Below are 23,324 nucleotides of genomic sequence, written 5' to 3' on the forward strand. Positions count from 1 at the left end.
TGCATGGAAGGAGTAGTTGGAAATATTAAGGGGCACGGCGGCCAGCAGTGGGCGCTGTAGTGATGCGCACAAGAAACAATTGGCTGTGTTAGGGTGTGGTTGAGAAAGATGGTGGTGTCCTGAATGAGCTGTAATGAAGAGTAGGAGAAATGGAAGAGGGGTGGGGATATGAAGATGAAGAGGCGCCGTCAAGAGTTTGGATAATGACTTTTTCAGAATGTCTGATATCTGATGCAACTTGAGAGATCTGGGAATGAGAGGGAACATACTTTTGAGAGATATGAAGGGTACCGTGGGGGGTCGAGGACCCCCCCCATAGTAAACTGAGGCTGTGACTCTGGCAGCTCATCAAGAGTCCCAGGGATCTGGGATTGATAAGGAGAATGAGCCGTTGGGATATTTCATGAAACGATTGGAGGAGTAATACTGTGGGTATTGGGAGTTACTCATGTAGTGAATGGCGCAAGACCAGTAGGGACATCTCTTATAGGTGTCTGGCCATCGCCTGCAATAGGCTTGTTTTTGGTCATAGAGGAAGCAGAGGTAGGGAGAATAAGGGTAGCTGCTAGTGAACACTTCAGTGGAGGGAGGAAAGTGGAGGTATAAAGGCTCAGAGAAGCTTTTCAGAGGGCAGTCTGGTGTGGCAATGAGGGCAGTAACTTTTGTTTGATGCTGTGTGTAAGTCTCTCTGACTTTGAATCGCAATACAAAGGAGGCTGGGGTGGTGGGGAAGACAATAGGAATGAGGAAAAAAGCAAGAGAGCAGTAAAGGAGGAAAAAGTCATGATTCGGGTATGGATGGCAAAGGGGGTGAATGGGATTTTGGAGGAAAGAGGACAGTAAGGTGAGGAGTCTGGAGGGAGGGAGAGTCTGTAAACTTTTGTAGGTTAAGAGATCTTTTAGGTGATGTGGGGACAGAATGGTAAGGGGCGCCCTGAATGTCAGTTTATGAGCTTCTTTCTGCAAGAGCTGTCTAGCGGCTAATGCTCGTAGGCAGGGGGCCCATCTCTGAAGTGTGGGGTCTAATTGCTTGGAGAGATAAGCTACTGAGGCAAAGGATGGGCCATAATATTGGCCTAGGACTCTTAGAGCTTGACTGGACCTCTCATGAATGTATAATGAGAAGGGCTTCGACAAATCAGGAAGATGGAGAGCTGGGGCTTCTACAAGGGCTTGACGGAGCTTAATGAAGGAGTGTCGGGGTGAGGAGGATAATGGTTTTTTAGGGGGGCTCTTGCTGAGGTCGTATAGGAGTCTTGCCAACAGGGAGCAGGGAGAAGTTAGGGATCTATGCTCTAAAATATCTAGCTAGGCTTAGAAAGGAAAGGATTTCTGTCTTGGTTTTGGGAATGGGCAGGTCAGAGAGGAGCCATTTTCTGTCTAAGGTAATGGACTTTCTTTGTTGAGATAGAAGGAATCTGAGGTAAGTGACAGGAGGGGAAGAGATTTGAGCTTTGATGGGGGATACTTGGTAACTTCTGGACGCTAGAAGGTTAAGTAGGGAGGCAGTGTCAAGTTGAGACTGTTCTCATGAGAGACTGCAGAGTAGAAGATTGTCTATGTATTATCATAAGGTGGACTTGGAGTGATCATGATGAAACTGTTTGAGGCCCTGAGCTAGGACCTGTCTAAAAATATGGGGACTATCTCGGAAGCTTTGTGGCAAAACTGTCCAAGTGAGTTGTTCAGAATGTCTTGTGTATGGGTCCGTCCAGGTGAAGATGAAAAAATCTTGGGAGTAGGGGCTTAGAGGGATAGAAAAATGGGTCCTTGAGATCTAGGACTGAGAAGTGGGAAGCCGAGGCAGGGATCTGCAATAAAAGGCTGTATAGATTTGGAACTAAGGGATGGATAGGGACAACGGCTATGTTGATGAGGCAAAGGTCTTGGACAAGGCAGAAAGATCTGTTGGTTTTTTTAACAGCTAATATGGGGGTATTAAATGGGGAGTGAGTGGGTCTGAGGTAATTTTTGTTTAAGAGATCTTGAATGATGGGTTGGAGGCCTATGAGGGCTGAAGTGGTTAGGGGGTATTGGGTCTGACAGATATACTGAGAGGGGTCACGTAATTTGATAGAGGCAGGGGGACATAGGGCCATGGAGGGGCTTGTAATGTCCCAAACTTGGGGATTTACAGGGTGTATGAGGGCAGAACCGGAGCTTTCATTGGGTAGAGGGGGGTCGTTGGCTATGAGGTCAGAAAGGGAGTACTGGGGGCTGTGGGACTGGATATAGTTATGGAAATGTGGAGGAGGGAAAGGATGTCCCATCTTAGTAAAGGGATGGGACACTGGGGCATAACTAGGAAGGAGTGGGAGAAAGGTATGGGATTGTCTTGGATTGTGCATAAAGGGGGGGTGTTTAATGGGAAAATCTGTTTACCTCTTACCCTGACTATAGGAGTAATGGCAGGCATGGTAGGGCCCCGGTATTCTCGCAATACTGAGAAGGTGGCTCCTGTGTCTAGGAGGAAGGAGATGGGGCGACCGTCTACTGATAAAGTAACCCTGGGCTCCTGTTTGGTGATGGAAATGGTCGGGCGAGAAGCCCCCGGGCCCCATCAATCTTCTTCTGCCAGCCCCACTACGGCGGGCTTAGGATGGGGGTTGTTCGTCCAGCCTCCCCTTCGGGTGGCTGGGCAATCAGACCCCCAGTGGCCCTTTTTGTGGCATCTGGGGAATGGGGTGGTAGGAGATCTAGGGGAGGGGCACGCCCTTGACCAATGTCCCTCTTTTCCACACTTGAAACAAGCTCCTGGGGGGGGGCTTGTTTGTAGAGGGGCGCCCAGGTTGTGGTTTTATCAGCTGGGCCAACATTTGGAAATTGGCCTGATCAGCCTTTTGTTTACGGCGTTCTTTCTCCTCCTCCCGCTTATGGAAGACTTTAAAGGCCACTGTTAGGATCTCAGTCTGTGGGGTAGCGGAGCCCTGTTCTAACTTTTTGAGTTTAGCTTTAATATTGGGGTAGCTTTGAGCTAGGAAGTATGTCATAAGGACCTGTCTTCCTTCAGGTGTTTCTGGGTCCAGGCTGGTATACTGTAATAGGGCTTGAGTGAGTCTGTCTAAGAACTCGGAGGGGATTTCGTCTCTCTTTTGAATTATGTCTTGGAGCTTTTGAAAATTGACTACTTTACAAGCTGCCTTTTTCAGACCTGCTATTAAGCAGGAGGCAAAAATATCTCGAGAGCGGAGACTCATGGCGGTGTTATAATCTCAGTGTGGGTCTTGTTCGGGGACAGCAGTGGGGCCAGGGGATAGGTGGGGTCAGTCCTGTGGGTTTCGGTAGCCTGCGTTTGGGCGAAGTCTCAAACTCATCTACGCTCTTCAGGGAGGAGAGTATTGGCCAGGAGCATGAAAATGTCATGATGCGTGAGGCTGTAAGACTGGAGGGTCTATTGAAACTCCCTGATGTATGTCATGGGATCAGTGGAAAAGGAACTTAGGCGTTTCTCTAGTTGGGCTAAATCTCTTAAGGAGAAAGGGATGTGAACGTGCACGATGCCTTTGGATTCTGCTACCTCCCGGAGGGGGCGATAATTTTGGGAGGCTCTCGGGACTGAGTCTGAGGGGGACTGAAGGGTTCTGGCTCAGTCTGTGGGGGAGTGACGCGGTCTAGCCGTGCCTAGTCGAGCAGGTCGTGAAGTGCAGAAGGGGGGCAAAGAAAATAAAGAAAGATAGAATCGGACCCACATGTCACCAGCTAGCAGCTCAGCTGCTTACTTCTGCCGCTCTAGTTGGGCTTGAACTCATGACTCTGAATTAAGAATCCCATGCTCTACTAACTGAGCTACAGCAGGGCTCTAGTTAATTGCTTATGGAATGCGTAAACAGAATGTTCTTTGTTCTCCATTCCTGCCACATCTGCAAGTGGGGGAAGGGCATATTTAGAAGCAGGGGCGGTGTTTCTACACATCTTCAAGGTCTCCCTATTTTCAGAGTGAGGAGTCTTGGCAAGATATGTTTTTGTGGACAGATAACTTCCAAGGACTGCACCGGTTGTTCTCTAGCTTGTGCTTTCCCATGCTGCATTTGGACATGGGGGAAGGTGCTTTTCCATTCTCCCTACAAACATGTGAGAAGACAAAGGCGGTCCCTAACAGGGGAGAAACAGGTGATGAGGGCAAAGATGGAGGAGGCTCCTGGGACCTAGTTAAAGGGGGGCTGAAAGGCTCAGGCTTAATCTGCACGGAATGAAGGTGGAGGAGGTGAGATGGGGGAGGAGAAGGTTGGGGAGGAAGGGAGAAGGGCTGTTGTAGGAGAAGGGGAAGGGAGTGAATGGGAGGCTTCTGCGGGGGCGGCGGCTTGCAGGCTAGGAGAACTTGGGAGGGGCGGGGAAAGGAGGAGGCGGAAATCTCCTTCCATTTTTTCAGGCGCTGGCAGTAGTTAAAAAGATCGCTAGTGATGTTAGGATCAAGAGTTCCCCCTGCGGGCCATTGGTTGTTATTGTCTAGGGGGTATGTCGGCCAATCTTGGGAGCAATATTTATGGAGAAGTTTTGGTTTTATATCAGGCGTCAGGGAGAGGGTAGCCAGATGCTTAAGCAGGCATTCAAGAGGTGAACTTTCAGGGAGGGATGAGGAGGCTCCCATGGCTAAAGGACAGAGAAGGAGACAAACAGGGGAAGACGAACAGAGATCCTTGGACTGGAAGCAGACCACAAGGAGACAAAGGGCGTCCCCGATGATCCTTGGTGGTCTGCGGAAACTTGTATACGAGTCGGAATTTCTTAGAAAGTGTGGGTCATCACCCAGACTTCCCTAAGAAGGCAGAGTGCCAGAGTCACGAGGTACCTAGCGCTAGGCGTTTTCGGCGGACGGAGCAGAAGGAGGAGGGGGGGAAAAGGGAGCGTTCTCATCCACAAAGGAGTCACCTCGTTTATGGCTGTTGGAGGGGGGTGCCTGAGAGCCGGCCGCAGCCGTGAAGGCCTGAGGCGGGGATTTATGAATGTCGGAGGAGGGGCCTGAGCGTCCGCCGCAGCCGTAAAGGCTTGAGGCGGGGATTTATGGCTGTTGGAGGAGGGGCCTGAGGGTCCGCCGCAGCCGTGAAGGCCTGAGGCAGGGAGCGCTCCCTCCTCATCCCCGAGTGTCAGGGCCTTGCCGGACGATCACAGTCAATGGCACTGCGATAGCTCAGAGAAGAGTGGCCCACCCCGGGGGGAAAACTTACCTCAAGGCCAGAGAGGAGTGGTGAGTGTGATGAGCCAGCGCCGGAAAAAGAGGACGAGGGCAAACTGCTGCTGGTGTCGGGGGGAAGACGGGGCCCAGTTGGGGTGTCCCGTCTCCCGGGTTTCGGCACCAATGAAAGGAAAGGAGTGACACATAGCAGCAGTTCACTGGAGAGTTCCGCTTTATTAGGTAAAGGTGCTGGGTTATATAGGAAGGGGCATGAATTGATTGAGGTGTCACTTCTACAGCGCTGGTGGCTAGGTGCTGGGATTGGGAGGGGGGCGAGAGGTGATTGGGCTTCAGGTGGCGCCGGCGGGAACTGAGGACCCTGAAGAGAAGCTGGAAGTTTGCCATCTTACTGGTGGGGACCCTTCAGTGAGGACAGTCCTATCTATCCAGTACTTACTGTCCTTTATTTTTAGGATATACTTGTTTTAAACTCACCTTCAAAGTACTCAACTCTGCTTATTGACACTAACAGGCAAGTGACTTTACAATTACCCCATATTTTTTGTTTGAATGAATAATTTCATTCCTCGGGCTCTTATGAGACACTTTGTTCCATTCTCCTAGATCATTCTGTAACCTATGCTAAAAGCACAATTCTTAACAAATACATTTCCCTATGCTTATAAAGCCTTTACTCCTTTAAGATGTCTTCATAATGTCTGCAGTGTATTTTAAAGGGATCAAACATTAAATCCAGTATTTCATCATTGTAACACCCCCATCTCCACACGTGTTCAGAATGTTTGTACACGAGTTGTTTCCATGTCCCCCTTCATGACCAAGAACTTGATCTTTCTGTGCAGAGCAACAGACTCCCTTAGTCAGTGACATGACATGCCTTCCAAAAGACTCATATTCCTCATGACAGCCCTTCCTTGCATTTGGCCTCAGTTGTGGCATGGATGGTCACACTAATGCCATCTGTGAAGGTCAGATGTGTATAGTGACTTAACTCTGACCCATTCATGAAGAGCAGACAGCTGCGAATTGGGAAAACTGTGGGGATTGGGGGTAGGTCATCAGGCAATGAGACAGCTGTAATCAGAGGGGAAGACACTCCCTCCCAGAGGGGTGATATAGAAACATACAGGTAGGGCCTGTCAGACCTCAGAGGAATTCATACAGAACAGTCCATGATAGAGTTGGCCCGAGGTTATAACAATTTGTTTACAGAAGGCTATGGAGTAGATGACCAATAAATAAGCATTCTAGGGAATATGAGATAAGAAAGGGTAGATGACTTGGAAAGGAAGCTTTAAGGGAGTAACTTCCTGGCCCCTCTATCCTATAACCTTTGCTTGGGCTCATTTCTACACTGGCATACGGAGGGTGAGCAGTGCTAGAAGTCTGTCCAGGCAAGCAAAGTGTAGCTATCTCAACTATCCAGTTTTAACACTAAGATCACCAAAATAACCTTTCATCCACTCAGGTGACGCTTTCATTCAGGTGAACATCAATCAGTACTTCTGAATATGACTTTTGTCAGGTTCCTCAGTCTTTTTCTTAATGGCTGTGGGTGATGTGAAGGCATGTGGGAGACGGAGTTTTCCTACTGGTATTTTCTGCCACACTTGAGTACCATCCACCATTCACTACTGCCTCCTTTCCTTTGTTCACCTGGGACTAAAGTGACTTTCAGATTTTTTTGTACTCACTATTAGTCAACAGCACATTTTGTGATAAGCTAGTAACTCTGGGTTCTTCGTTGTCCAACCACATAATCACCATGACTGCAACCACAAGATTATAAACTTATAATTTCATCCTAGCTATAAGACATGTGCAACTTTTTGAACACTAGCTCAAATCTTTCGGCAGCAACCTTACCTTAGTTCTTAACGTAGCAGTTTTAAGAAATTGACTTTGCAAGAACCCAAATCGGCTCTAGATTATTAAAAAAATGTTTCTTTAATCTTAGAGCAGTTCTTTCAGTTTCTAGTCTACGGGAAGATGTATATATCTAGTTATTCCTACATTTTTAAGTGCAGCTCAAAGGAAAACAATATGTTATTAAAATGCAAATTTATTACGTCTACCAAATAGAGCACTTCCTTTTTTTGTTTCATATTGAATGTATAATATAACGGCAATAATACAGGACCACGTAGATTAAACATTTACAGAGCAAGACAGCACAAGACAAAGGCTTCCTAATATTGCTATATTGTGGAGTCAAGCAGCCTCCTCTCTCTAGTTAGTAGAATCCATTTCTTTACTTGTGCCCTTCCTTCTGTAGAAGGCAATGACTAATAATCTACTTTAAAAAGCAGAAGTCTTGTACATAACGGAGTCCCCCAGCACAAGCAGCTTAGAGCAGTGAAGCGGCCAGCACAGAGGCCCTGGACGTAGTTGGACCTTGCTCCATTCCCCAGCAACACCACTTCCCAACCCAGTGGGTGTTTCTCAACCTTGTAAGCCTCAGCTATTTCACCAGTAAAAAGAACATCACTCACTTCACAGGTTCTTGTGATAACAACCATTACCTGTGGCCTAGGGTTATAATAAGGGGTGAATTAAAAGTAGTTACCGATGCAATAATGAACTCTAGGGTAGTGTTCACATAGATTGAGTCACTAAGACTGAGTTGGAGGGGGCATCAGAGATTTTCATTTTACAAAAGAAATTAGGCCCAACAGGGAAAGTGACCTAACAGGGAAAGTAGAGAAAAATGGAAAATGCACGAAATTTCCAGAATAAACTTTTTCTACTGTGTTTAGAACTCCACCTTCTCCTAAGGAATTTTACAGCTTTACACTGACCAATTTCAGTCATTTTCAAAAGTATCCTCCCAGCTCTAATGTGAACACAATGAGGTATAATGGATGTGACACATCTATGCAATGGATTTCCATCAGCTGACACTAGGCTCCATCAACAGATGACAACAAAACAATGCAGCAGAAAATGGGTTTATAAGTCTATTAAAAAGACACATACTCCTGAAGCCCAACACAGGCAAAAGTAAACATGATGGCAGTAAGACCTCATTTGTTTTTGGTAGGGTAGCACAGGAAATTGGAACAGCAAGATTTATGAAAGGATTTTAGTCTCGCAGTCGACAATGTTAGACTAAATAAATAAAATTGCATGTTTAATGTTTGGCATAAATGTCAATTCACTGGGAAAAAAAGCCTATTTGTGGACCAACTGTAAAAATATGAGGTAGACAATGGCATGTCTAGTGGAAGTGCAGAGGCCGGGACCCTGAATGTTCTATGGGTGTGCGGTTGGGCAGGCCTTTGTGTACTACAGATGCCTGCCATTACTTGGATGAGAATCCAGACAGTATCTCAATTCCACTGATGACCCAAAGCTGAATGGGACAAACCTATTCTGGGTAAGAGTTTAGATTCTAAAACTAAAAATATGGAACCAATTCCAGTAAGACACAAATTTCAGTAAGAATATTAAGTAATGGGACTTTCAAAAATTAGCCTCCATGGAGAAGTGGCCAAAAAGGCATGTGTAGAGAAGACAAGCTTTGTTAAATTTAGTGTAAGGGGACAGTGCAATGTCCATCAAATATGCACTTATTAGTGAGCAGAATAAGGAAATCATTGGTACTACTCTAGAGTATTCAGGCCTAAACGCCTCATTTGAAGAACATCAAAAGGACACAAATAGAGATTAGGATGGTGAACAGTCTAGGACTGTTAGGAGGAAAACTGACTGGAGATCTGGGGAACACATACTGTCTTAAAAGCCTGAAGAACTGCCCTTCAATAGAGCAACTGGACATCTTATGACTACAGAAGTTACATATGGATAGAAGACGGAGACAATTTCAGTATGATAAGCAAAATCCTCTTAATATCTCAAGATTTCAGAAGTCAGAAAGGACTTCCTGAAAAGGCAATCAATTCTTATTTGGTGGCAACAGATATTCAGGAAGATTGGCTATCTGTGGCCTGGGGGTCATGGGAGTGAGGCTGCAGAGCCATAGATCTGAGAAAAAACAAGGTGAGATTATCTCTAAGGTTCATTCAGTCTAAGCTTATGGAAGCCAGATATAAAACTGCTTTAACTAAATAATGTGCGAGCTAAAAGCCTAGTGTGGCAAGAGATTATTGAAATATATCTAGTAAGACTGGGTTCAATAGGCCTGACCCTCATACATTTCAGATCCCAGAGAGCTATGACCTTCTCTCCAGTGGGAGCCACAGACAGGGCCAAAATCAGTATTTGTGCACGTCCTTCACTCCTGGAGATGCTACTCATCAGTGCAAACTGTATCTTATTTGTTCTCTGATGCTGTCAACAGAGGTTAAATGGAAGCAGCATGAAATAAGCAACAATTTTTGTAACAATGAGAGTTTTGGTATTGTTTTATTTTTTTCCCAGCACATTTTAAAAATCACACATGAGCATTTGCTTATAGAACAATACAGTCTAGGAAAAGCAATAAAAGGAGAATCCAAACAAACACCAGAAGCACAGTATACAGACTATGTGTTGAGCCCTTGTGGAAGAACAGTATGGCTCAATCTGAACTCACAAAGCTTTGCTGGAATCTCTCAGGAGTTTTCCTTCCCACTACATATCCACTATTAGACTACGAATGTAAAGAGAAGAACTGCTCGTATGCATTAGTTACAGCAGTATAATGGCTTACATACAAGTGCTTACCCACATGTAGTTCCCAGAAAATTACTACAGTACTGGCAGGAGTGTACTGCCTTGGAGGAAGACTTGGGATAAGATATTATTCAAGTCAAGTTGTATCAGAGCCAAAGTATTTCACAGGCTTAGCAAAAAAGGACAAAAATTAAGAAATATAAACTACATATATTTCTCACAAGACTCATCATTGTCCAGAACAGAAATACTCATTATTCTGAAGGCACCATCACAAGAAAAAGGACTGACACACAAAGAAGGAAAAGAAATCCCCTCCCAGGCTGTGCTGCTCAGGGAGCTCGGTGAGCAACTACCCAAAAGCAGGTGGTAGGTATCGTGGGGACTGCCTGAGTGGGCCCCGTCCAAGCCACATCTTAGGGCTGCTAAGTTGGGAGAGTAGGTTTGAAAATATAAACCCCATCAACTGCAAAGATGTATGTGAGAGCGCAGGTCCACCACACAATTAGCTGGATATGCTAGAGTAGGCGATTCAAATCAACACTGCAAAAAGGATTTTCTGTGTTTCTACATACAACTACTTAATTCCTGACATGTTCTTGAAGAGGAATAGCCTTGAACTGCTAAGTAATCTTTCTCTTTAAAGACATAACCTCTCTCACCCATTTTAAGTAATGGCTATTCCATGGAAAAAAAAATTCTAACAAGGCACTGTGAACTTCGGGGGCTATTCTTTAAGTAGCTCAAAAAATAATTATTTGTAGAAACTGCATACCAGTACAAGCATTTCATGTTCTTTTTGGATATATGAACAAGGTTACTTTAAGGGTCTAACAACATGTTTTCTACGGTGCTCATGTTCATGAAAAACATTGCCAGTCATACAATGCCTTAAAAACATGTATATACGTTGTTTAGAAACCCACTAACACATTTTCCTTCTCTCTTTCACTCTTAGGTTTGGAAGCTCAGAGTCTCTGAAAAATGTATTACTTAATGTATTATTTTTCTTCCTTGTGAGGAAAAAAAAAGTATAAAATAATCTCCTTTGCAAACCAGAAAGAAATCTTGTCATGTTCACAGAACTAAAATTACTTAATTCTGTGATGGTTCTTTGGCTTGAGTGTCCTATGTATCAGCAGTCCTTACTCACACTTGCTAAGAAATTATGGTTACAAGAGCACAAGTGCGCTCATTCCTTGAGGACCTTCCAAGGTTCAGTGGGAATGTGTCAGGTGCACAGTAGACTAAACACCTAGGAATATAACATTGATTTAAAAACTAACTATAAAGTAATGAAACCAGGCTAAGAATATACTCAGCTATAAGTCCACAGGGATTTAGTCATATTTAGGCTGCACTTGATTATACTTAATAAGATTATAAAAATTAATATTTTCAAATCAGTGGAAATATGAAGATGAAAAACTAAAGTTGAAAGAAAAACCCATATGCAGTTTCACACTCCCTTTGAAGAAAAAGAGTCTTGTCGACTCAGATCTGTTTTATTAATAACAATAGTTTCTAAAATCTGTTGACATTAAAAGTAGTTTTTACAGCCAAATTTCACACTAAAGGCAAACATTGGCTTAAGGAGCAGAAAGCTGAGTAACTTACATCTTCCATTATCAGACTGTACTTCAATAGTTACAAACATCTTTTACATTTTGTGGATTTCAGCATCAATGTATGCACACATTGTTTCCTTTGCAGGAAGCTGAAATTAACAGGAATTAAATGAATACATTGACATGTGACTCATTTGAAAACAGAAAGCCTAGGGCAAAGTCAACCTTTCAGTAATTCATACAGCCAAAGGCAATTCTCGATTTTTCAGTCCTAAACTGGTACTTGTTATTTTTTAGCTTTTCTTTCACTGTAAGCTAAGCCCTATTAGATCCACCAAAGCTGCTAAAGAAGCCCCCGTACTTATGGTTTGTGAATCAATCCAGAATAAATGTTTGTGTTCTGTATTTATATAGACCAGATGCTCAATCAAAACCAGCCCCATTTGAACAGTTGAAATTACATGCCCCAGTTTGGGACTACAGAGCTTCTCTGATCAGCTGGTCAAGGAGTTTAGCTAAAAAAGAATATGACAAAGGAAAATGTCTAGAGCCAACATGCAGAACGGCATTCTCAAAAATTCAAGCTAGGGCTTCGCACATACTATGAGAATATTCTGGAAGAGTTTTCCTTGCAACCATCTGTATATGGTATAATATACACACTGAGGGAGGATGCTCATCCTTTACTGTGCTTTTGTTTTCTAAAATACACCAACACAGCTACATAATAGGCTTCCAGCTTCATAAATAACTCTTAAGTAACAGTACGGTAATACGTAAGCACTTAGGAAGAAAACTCCCAATTCCTCTGAAGAGAAAATAATTTAATCCTCTTTCTTTGTGGTAAAATGCTGAGCACAAAAAAACATGTGGCTTCTGCAATCCTTACTAAACTGGAAACAGGTCAAGTTACTCAGCAAATTCACTTATGCACCAACATTAAGGCAAAAGTTTCTCAAGTGTCAATACAGCCTATTTGCAATGAGTCTTTAGTATTCAATGCCTTTTCTCACTAGCAGCAAGTTCCCAGTTCCACTAAATCCTCAATTCAAATGTGACATCATCTAACAAAATATTAGAAATATGACTAATTCAAGAAAGACAAGTTGGTTATGCAGTACTGAAAACCAAACAGGCTACAAGCTTTAAAAAATTTAAATCAACTTACTCAAAAAGTGTTAAGAAGCCTCACATAATGTTCTCTGGATTGTAACTTTTATGAAGCCATTTTCAGGTATTTCAGAAATATGAAGCAAAGTTTAAGTGCTTCAGTACATATTCAGAAACTCAACTCTCCACAGACACTGATTTATGCCGAGGCACCACTCAGAAGCAGATTAAAGTAGGGGAAAGGCTTTCTGACTTATGAAATCTGAGACAGCACTGAGGGTTCATGTGTTTCAAAATGATACCTGTAGAAATGACCCCAACATAGAATGAGATAATCACTATAAAACCGAGGTTGGGGAGTCCTGCACACATGGGGGAAGAAAAACAAAGACATAAATCACCCATTTCCATAAGGCTTATGTAGGACAGTGTAACACAGCTATTTCAGGTGTGACACCATTTCCTAATATCAAATACAGACTTCTGAGGTTACTAAAATCTGAACTCCCTGCGAAAGAATGTTATAACAATCACGTGCAAAGGAATGGATCTGCTTGTGAATCTGTAAGTTTTATTAAAAAAAAAATTACTCAGAAAACACATACACTTTAGTGAAATATTAATACCACATTAAATTTTACATTTTGATCACCAATTATAGAAATTACTTTCATTAATAGATGCATTTTATAAAGCTGAGGTTTTTATACTTCTAGAGTCAAGTGTAATTTCTTCATCAAGTATTTGAATATTTCAAATATCAAGGGATTTAAGCAAAGATCTGCTGGAAACTTTATAATTAAAAATAAATCACCAATGAAGAGAGCCAGATTCTAATAAATAAATAGCTTTTTTTTGTTAAACTAATACTTAATTTTGATTTGCCTATAGATTTAAGTTATTTTGAGGCCAATTTTATTAACTAAAAATTATTTGTCATTTGAAGTGTTAAAAATACCATTTTTTCAATTTTAAGTTTTCACTTTTCTGGTTAAGTCTATTTCATATATAAAAGGTATCAAACTGCCCAAAAATACTTTGGAGCTGTTGCTACATAGAGAGACAGTATGTCCTTTCAAAGGATGGTCTGCATTTAGACTTGCATTATCTGATCAAATATTAATTTTAAAAAATTATCAAAAGCTAGGTATTTCATTAAGAAAAGAATACATCTCAAAATGTGAATCATGAACCTTGACAGTGATTCAAAGTAATCATTTCATTGATTTCAGTATCCAGGTTTGAATGTAAAAATGTTTGCTAAATGTAATTAACATTCTCCCTATTATTTAAGAAATGTTATTTCAAACTTCTAATTATGGTATGTGCATTAATATATTCTATTCTTTTAAAAATTTAGGTTAAACCAGTAATTCAAAAAAAGGAATTAAATCATTATTAAAAACTAAATTGCAGCTTTACTTTCATATGAAAATTTGTTGTGTTATTTGGGTTAATTAAAGAAAAATTTGTCATTGAAATTGTTGAGGTTTTCAAATTCAATAGCTGAAGGATGACTGTGTTTCTTTAGCCAAACAATTCTTTGGTGACATTAAGTATAAGGAGTCTTCTGTTGCTGTTGCAGCTTCTTCTGCTTTTCAACAAGAATGTGAAATCAGAAACATTACAGCTCTTAAGTTGAATAAAAGCATTCATTTCATGGGTAAACCTGTTCTTCACATACAATGAGTCAGCTTTTCTTATAAGACATATCATGAATGAACTAAGATATGACAATAGGTTATCTCAGTGACACAAAAATAACTCATACATCAGTAGAAACAGAAACATGGAAAAGAAAAATGTGTCTCCTAACAGAATAATTTATATACTGATGATTTAAGATTTTATAACTGCATATGACTGTCAGAAGAAAAACGTAGGCCAAGCACCTTCAGAAGGGAAGGCATGCTGAACAAAAGGCTGCCTGTAGTCTTTCATGAGTGTCCTTTCTTAATGGCCTACTCACACTAGAATGCACTCTTTGAACAATATACATGTATACCACTCCTCTGTGAAATCCTTCCCTAGGTATCTGCTTTCCAGAAATATTATTTCAGAAACATTCTTTTAAAAAAAGGCTAGATAAGCAATAGATAATGCCAAAATCTGCCTTTGTTCGCAAGAGGAAGCATCAATACAAAACAGCTGCAGCATCTACCTCTGAAATAACAACTGGCAGCCTTGTGCTGCCTGACGAAAATTTGAAACGACAACCAGTTGGCCTGCATGAGAGAGATTTAGGAATACCGTCTGTTAATCCACAGATTTAGAAACAAAACAAACTACAGAATGAAACAAACTTACTTTAAACCAACAAGCAAATGTAGCTAAAACATAGTCCATGATATATTTGATTACTGGTATAACCATAGTTGAAAACAAACAAAAAAAAGTGACATTTCTCATAACAACAGTAATGGATTTATAAAAGGTTTCTGTTTCCAAAAATGTTATTGGGGTCCACAAATTCCTTGACAGACTTCAGCATCCCAAAGCCGACATCAGAGATACTTTCCTTTAGCCACTGCTTCCGTAACTTGCCTACTGGAAAAACAAAATAAAAAATGCTTCAATGTACACTATGATGTTGGGAACCAATCAATCTTGTGACCACGAATGAACAAACACTGTGTGATAAATGCTTTTATTCAAAAATGAGAAATGTTTTGCTTTATTTGATTTATTGAGCTCAGCAGACTATCAAGCTCATTAAGCCCAATGTATTCCCAGGGGAAGCCTGGGCTCCACAGTGTCTCCTTTCTCTGTACACTAGGAAACGGAGATGAAGGAAGCTTGGACCGAGATTATGGCCCATTTCACAAATAACACAATGAGAAAAACACGCATTTCAAAAGAACCCACCTTCTGTTTTAACAACCAAAACACACCAAAGTTTCAGAGCAAAGGAGTTAACTAAAGAAAAACATCATATCCAGATGAATTTGTTGGGTAAACTGTATCAAAAATGACAGAATATATGTCTGTAAAATATTTTAAGAAAAAAAGCTTAACAAAGATTAAGAAAACCTGAGCTTTTAATAGGCTTAAGAAATACTTGGTTATGAAGCTTTCCCTTTGCATTTTCTTTTCACATTACTTTTAAATACATTTGTATGATCTTAAATAATGGTTACTTTCTTCCTCCTATTTTTCCAGAATTAAGAGATTTTCTTAGGCACTAAATAAATCATATACCTAATCCATCTTAAACTGAATTTTCTGCTTTTATGCTTTGTATAATGTTCCCCTTCTTTGTTTCTACATCTTACTTATTTATTCTGAGAATAACATAATGGTTAATTATAATGGTTAGTGGCGTAAATTATATTTTAAAAGGCACTCAATGAGAAACAACCTAAGTAGAACTTTTTAAAGAAAGGATATGTACTTATTCTGCAAAAGAAAATTCTGAAATGCCAGTTTGCTTTGGCATTAAAAAGCAAAGCAATATGGTGACTTATCTGTGGCAAAATGGATAAATCTTTTAATTTATGGGTAGGATTCTGTGTTGTTAGTACTCTTAAAATGTATTACTGTAATAACTGAACTCACATGGTCATTTTCCACAAATGTTCATTAATGATACAAAGTCATCACAGGAATTTAATTGGCCAACCGAAATGGGAAACATCCTTTCATTGAAGTATTCAGCCTGTCATTGTAAAATGCATTCCCGTTTATCAGTGATACACCATGGCACCTGCCTTTTAGAGGCCTTAAATACCATTTTAAGCTCAACTCAAACCACCTTTTGTGTCCAGTTCTCAAGGAAACCATCAAATTGTCATCAAAATAATAGATAGTATGAGATCATCAGAAAGCAAAATACTTCTGCTTGGCTTCTTAATAAAAGAAAAAGACACTGCTAGTGTTAAGAGGAGGAAACAAGAGGTACAGCAGGAAAAAATCATAAAGGCAAAAGAAAAATTTTGTTTAAAAGAGCTCAAAACCTGAAACCAAACAGTACAAATCACTATTCATACACTCTCTACCTCCTAAAAGATGTTCCAGCAGGTTCTCCTACTATCTCCCTAAGAGACAACTCACCACAGTGCTCGGCTCTACAAAGGGATTAGAATCTATAAAACCTTTTCACCTCAAATATCTTATGATTTTTAGTACTTAAAAAGTTACAAATTAGTTGTTGCCAGATTCACTTCAAGGGATTAAAAAAAAAAAAAAGGAACTACTCTGTGAGTGGTACAAGAGGCATTTTATAAGCTGCCACACTGAGGCAGCTCGAGAGAGAGGTGAAGAGCAGTCACTGCCAGTCTCCTCTGTTACCTGTAATATAGTTTCACTGAATATGTCCTGTGGTTAGGACATAATTGTCCTGAAAACACTGCAAACAACTGCTCCAACAAGATGGAGCACATTAGAACCTCAGCAGGATGCCCAACAGCTAGCTTGTCTGCCTGGTTGTACACCTCTAGTAATAATGCAATTCCACAAGGAACTGAACCGTTGTATGAGAAGCCACCCAACAGCCATTGCATATTTAATGAAGTTGCTCACCAACTGCTGGAAAACAGAAGGTGCTTGGAGTGCATCATTAGTTCTGTCAGAAGGATAATTTACACATCTATCTTGTCAAATTGTCTATGGTTTATACTTTTACAATAATCAATCTAACATACATTTGACTAGTGAACTAGAAAGAAAAAAAAAAGACAGTATAGGCGGCATAGCTGTGGGCCCTCACAAACATTTTTCATGAATGAATTTACTCCTTGATCACAGAGGTTGATGAGCTGCTTTTTTTGGTGACACCAGAATTTGAACTGAGGTTAGAAATCATGGCTTATGCAATTAAAGGGACCAGGAATCGTTTTGGTTTTGCCTAACAGTTTAAGTAACTACACTGTAGGATAAGTGTACAAACAGAAAACACAGTTTAAGTAAAAATGCTCAATAAGCCTTTATAAATAATTGTCTTATAATTTTGTAAGTCTTATAAAACAATTAGTAGAAACAGTTTTCATAAAATTCTAAAGAACCTTCTGTGGCTATCTCAGATGAGTCTCTAAATTAAAACAACAATGAAAAACCAAAGGCCCTAACCAAAACAGGGATCACACTTCAAAGTAGAAGACTTTTTATTTTAGAGCTAAATATAACAATAACAACACTCTTTATACAATTCTTATTTGCATTGGTAAGCATTTAGACTAACTGATCTGTATACATGTAACATGTGTGCACAACTATATGGTAACTGCTTAAACACAGAGCTAGCTGATCTGCAGAACTGGAGGAAATGGTAACACTGTCTCATGTAGCATGCCATAGTGGAGAAGAGGAGAATGGATGAACAAAACAGCAAATGATAGGCAGCCTGCGTCGACCCCAACATCCCTTGTATGTACAGTCACCCATGAAAAGGCATGTGTACATTCTTACCACATGAAGCTTATTCCTATTTCCAGACATGGATTATTTGATATGGGATACTCATGATTTCTGACTCAGCTAGCTACATTCCTTTGACTTCTGATACTCTAAGAAGTATAAACCTAGACTGAGAGTCAACACCAGAACCACAAAAAGCCAAGTCATTACCTTTGAAAACAAAATAAGGACTCTGTATTCCACATTTCACAATTACTCTAAATATATAATGCTCAATGTACTTAAGCCAGGAATTTGAGTCTTAGATGTATTTTTAAAGATACAAAAAATATAGGCCAACCAAACACTGAGCATTATAGAAAACTAATGGGGGGGGGGGAGCTGTTTTCCTGCTTAAATTAAAAGTGGAGTTTACTTTTCTACAATTTAATATTTAATGATGTATGTACAGACTGGATAAAACAAGTATTTTGTGTTCTCCCACAATATGCAGTATATTTTACATTTTTACTTTTGGAACAGAGAAAACAGAAACTACGGGGATAGTGATTCAAGTCATAGGCCTAACAGTCCCCTTTGCATGCTAACAGCTCTAAGAAAGAATGTATTTTGTGGTATGAACAGCATAAAAAAATAAGCAGGCTTGTGTGTACCAGTGGTGGGAGGCAGAGTACTATGTGTGGAAAATGCAGACATGGTAGCCAGCCTAGCCACCAAAAACTAACTAGAACTACTCTTTGATACGTAAGGGACTGAAGACCAAGCAGAAACTACCACAGAGTCCCATCTTAAAAGGGATAAATTGGGGTCTGCTAACCAGTTCCTTCAGCTAAATAAGTAAAAAACTTCCTAAATTATGAATTTGACTACAAGGTTGAAAAGGTTTATTATATACTTACTTGAAAAACCATTTTGACTGTTAAAGTTAGAGAATTATTGAAGCTAAAGCTCACAAGCAGAATTTAGCCAAAGCTAAAAAGCACCTAATCATTATTATAACATGTATATTTGAAAGCTTTCTGGATATCTCTTTTAACACTATTCTATAGGTCAAATTTTAAGAAGGAAATCTAGACTTAGCTGCTTGTATGAGTGATCTGAGTACTGACTTTGTATTTCAACATTTAATGTATCCAGCCAAACCACTGGTGACTATGTAAGGAACTAGACACTCAATAACTTCTTGTCAGATGAGATTCTGTCCTCATGAGATGTGTTAGGCACTGAGAACAGAGGAAGACAATGGGTAATTTCTACTCTTTAAGCAGTTGGTGATCTGATTGTTATGGTGATTTGAGGTTGAGGGGAGGGTTCAACCTGAAAAGAGGATTTAGCTGTCCATTGTTTATGCTATAAAGTGTGTGTATTTGGTTTTCATAGAGGTACAGGCTGAGTGTTAGCCAACACATCTCCAACTGAGGGATGCTAACATCCAGCCTTTAAAGATATGTGGGATGGGACTATGATTATCTGAGAGTCTAATTTAATGCTTAGTGGATAAAGTAATTTTGATTTACTAAGTCACCTGACTTACTCTCTACAAGTGAAACTTGATATCAAGATGACAAATTCGTGGATATCATGGACTTTAACAAAATATTAAAATTTGATATTGTATGATTTTCTCTCATTAAATATTTAAAACATCAGTTTTCTCCATGCGAAGATGTCATCTGTGCAGTTTATATAATAGCTCTTCTTACAGATCCTTGGATAGGTCTTTAGAGATTAGGAAACGGAAAAATTTGAATTACTAGGGTGGTAACAGATCACAAGACTGGATTCAATCTGTCTTCAGGACATAATCAAGTGCTAATATTGCTGTATGTCCCTCAGTAATGGCTTGACCACAGTTGAGATTTAAACCTATATGGCAATTAATGCCTATATGACAGTCAAAAGCAAGTGAACGGGTCAAATAACATGGGACAAATACAGAAAAGGAGAGAAAATAACACATGCTCCTTAAAGACTAGGGCCATGTTTTATTCATCTGTGTAGTCCTGTTACAAAGCATGGTGCATGCCACCCAGTAAGAATTCAATTAACATCAGTTTAAATAAAAAGTAAATACTGGACCACAACTATCTATAAGCCACATTAGGTAAGAGGTAGGGATTCAACTATCTAGGAAAAGCAATCTGGGTTTCCTTCGTCTCTACCAGCTCTTTCTCTGTCTGCCTTGTATTCCCTACATTCTGACATTATTTCTTATATATACTCAGAGCTATTCTACAGCAGCTAAGACCTGAGAAGAAGAACATAAAACTCTCATTTCCTTCAAATCTCTAGGACTCTTTGTACTCTATCAGTGGTTCTCAACAACAGTTATTTTGCTTCCCAGGTGACATTTAGCCATTATTAGAGACTTTTTTTAGTTGTCATAACTGAGGTGATGTCACCAGCATCTAGTGGGTAGAAGCCAGTGATACTACTAAACATTGTTCAATGAATAGGACAGGCCTCACAGGAAAGGATTACCATGACAAAAACGGTAACAGTGCAAAGACCAAGAAATCCTGGACTACATGCTTCCAAGGGGCTGTCTCCTAGGAGCTCAGATAATTTCCGTAAAGGGAAAATACCATCACCCTACAACCCAACTTGATTTGCAGCAAATGCTAAGGTGATCTTGTTCAAAATATGCTGCTACTGACCAAATAGAAAGAAATTCAGGAAAAGAGTGGTGGAGTGGTCAGAAGTTACATCTGAGAACATCAACTATTAATGACAAATACTACTTTATTTTAAAAGTTAACTCCTAAAGACTTGAATCTAATGTCTACCGGGAAAAATCTTTAAGTCATTTCTTTATGGGGTGGGGGGGGCATTTTTCTAGCCAATGGATGAAAATATATATGAGATGAGGCTTCAAAGCACCATCCAACAGAGCTTTGTGATGATAGAAATGTTGTGTATCTGCACTGTTCAACATGGTAGCCCCTAGAGATACAGCAAACACAGGAGATGGCAAACAGTGCTGTCCCTGCTCTTTCGTCTTGGACTGCAACTGTGATCCCATGGGTGGAAAGGCATGGGGATCAACACATTCGTACAAAAGATTTTCTGACAGTTGTCAAATCTGTGTTGCCTATGATACAGCTGAAATAGCTAAATGTTCAGCTAAATTTGGGTTAGATTTTTACCGTCTGGTCTCAGAACCTATTTACAATATTGTTTCTGTGGAAAATACTCTTATCAATGTATACGCCTTGTGAGAAAAAGGCTGTCACAAAAGAAGAAACCAAAGGAAAAAATAACTTAATGTACAAAACAAAATTTTTGGTATTTTATGGTAATCTGATAAAGATTCAATATTGGAAAGGCTATACTCATCTGGTAGCTATTGAAAGACCAAAATCACAAGCAAGATTATTAACACTGATATAGTCAAGATACAGAACAGTTCCATCACCACAAGGATTCCTGTGTTATCTGTTTATTTCACCCCCTCCTCACACTCAACTCCTGGACACCACTAATCTGTTCTCTATTTCTACAATTTTGTCATTTCAAAAATGTTAGAGAAACAGGACCACACAGTACGTAATATTTTGAGACTGGCTTTTTTTCACTCAGCATAATTTCCTGCAGACTCATCCAAGTTGTTGCTTGCATTAATAGTTTGTTTTTTCTTACTGCTGAGTAGTAGTCCATGGTATAGATGTACCACAGTTTTTTTAGCCATTTTCTAGTTGAAGGACATCTGGGCTGTTTCTAGTTTGGGGCTATTAGGAGTAAAGCTGCACTGAATATTCATGTACAAGTTTTAGTGTGAACATGTTTTCAATTCTCTGGCATAAATGCCCAAGAGTATAATTGGGTTGAATGGTAGCTGCATGCTTAATTTAAAAGAAACTACTAAACTGTTGACAAGAATGGCTTTACCACTTCACATTCCCACCAGAAATGTATTCTTGATCTAGTTCTACATTCTTGCCAGCATCTGACACTGACACTGTCACTATTTTTTTTTCATTTTAGCTTTCTGATAGGTATGTAGTGATTTCTCTTGTGCTTTTAATTTGCATTTCCCTAATGCTTAATGATGTTTATCATCTTTTCATGTGATTATCTGCTGTCTGTATATTATCCCCCTCAGTGAAATGAGTCTCATGTCTTTTGCTCATTTTTTAACTGGGTTTTTTGCATCTTACTACTAAGTTTTAAGGGTTCTTTATATATTTATAGGTACGAGTCTTTTGTTGCCTATATGGTTTGCACATATTTTCTCCCACTCAATAGCCTATCTTTTCATCCTCTTAACAGAGCCCTTCACAGAGTAAACACTTTAATTTTGATGAGCTCCAACTTATCAATTTCTCCTTTAAAGGATGTACTTTTGGTGACCAGTCTAAGAACTCCTTAGATCTTTAACTCCTTGATAGATCTGAAGAATTCTAGATATTGAAGATTTTCTCCTGTTTTTTCCCTAAAACCTTTATTATTTTATGGTTTATATTTAAGCCCACTATCTGTTTTGAGTTTATTTTGGTATAAGGGGTGAGGTTTAGGTCAAGGTTCTCTCTTTCTCTCTCTTTTTTTGCCAATGGATGTCCACTTGCTCCAGCACCACTTCTTAAAAAAGGTGTATGCTTCCTCCATTGGATTGCTTTTATACCTTTGTCAAAATCAGCTGGGTGTATTTGTGTGGGTCTATTTCTGGGTTCTCTACTCTGTTCCACTGATCAACATGTCTCTCCTCTAATACCATACAGTCTTAATTACTATAAGCTATATTTTAAGTCTTGAAATCAGGTAAATCGATTCCTAAGCCTTTATTCTTTTTTCAAAATTGGTTTAGCATCTAGTTCCTTTGCCTTACCATATAAATTTTAAAATAGTCTTTTCTGTGAACATAAACAAATAGATTAATCTGGAGAGAACTGACATCTTTACTATGTAGTTTTCTACCATCTATGAACATAGTCTCTCCATTTATTTAGGTCATCTTTTTTTCATCAGCATTTTGTAATTTGCAGAATCCTGTATCTATTTTGTTAGATTTATGCCTATTTCATTTTCTTTGGAGCAACTGCAAGTGGTATTATGTATTAAATTTCAGTTTCTATATGTTGCTGTTAATATATAGAAATGCGACTCATTTTTGTGTGTGCTCTTATATTCTGCAATCTTAATGATCATGTTTTTGTAGATTCTTTGGGATTTTCTACACAATTATGTCATCTATAATAGCAACACTTTTATTTCTTCCTTTCCAATCTGGATATCTTTTATTTCACATGACAGGTTTTTAACAAATGGCCTCAAAGCTGATCTTTTGCTCATTCCTTTGAGCAGTCTCTTTTTATTTTTAAAGTGTCTGATACTACTGGATTCTAGTTCCTGATACTACTGGACTCTACTAAGGCCATAAAAAAAGCTAAGTGTAGCTGCCCCATAATTATTCTTTGAATAGTAGGAAATAATTTTGGCTAGGTAAAGATACCAATATTTTAATTAAGAGTGGTTGGTTATATTTAATCAAGGTTTTTAAATTTCCTGATAAGGACTTGGGTATAATCCTAGCAAATGAACTTAAAAAC

The 23,324-nt window shown here is 39.7% G+C and overlaps 1 protein-coding gene across 6 annotated transcripts in view; it reads right to left on the bottom strand.

The window, feature by feature from the left end:
- Nucleotides 1–12,975: 12,975 nt before the first annotated feature.
- The window catches only part of AGPS (alkylglycerone phosphate synthase), a 170,578-nt gene continuing 160,229 nt past the window's right edge, over nt 12,976–23,324 (bottom strand). For all 6 annotated transcript variants that reach the window (XM_073218660.1, XM_073218659.1, XM_037000306.2 and 3 more), the window contains one exon: nt 12,976–14,973. In XM_073218660.1, coding sequence (XP_073074761.1) covers nt 14,931–14,973 — 43 coding nt within the window. In that variant the 3' untranslated portion in view covers nt 12,976–14,930. The remainder of the gene's footprint in view (nt 14,974–23,324) is intronic.

This window comes from Manis javanica, chromosome 12 (assembly GCF_040802235.1).
Source record: "Manis javanica isolate MJ-LG chromosome 12, MJ_LKY, whole genome shotgun sequence".
Classification (NCBI taxonomy): domain Eukaryota; kingdom Metazoa; phylum Chordata; class Mammalia; order Pholidota; family Manidae; genus Manis; species Manis javanica.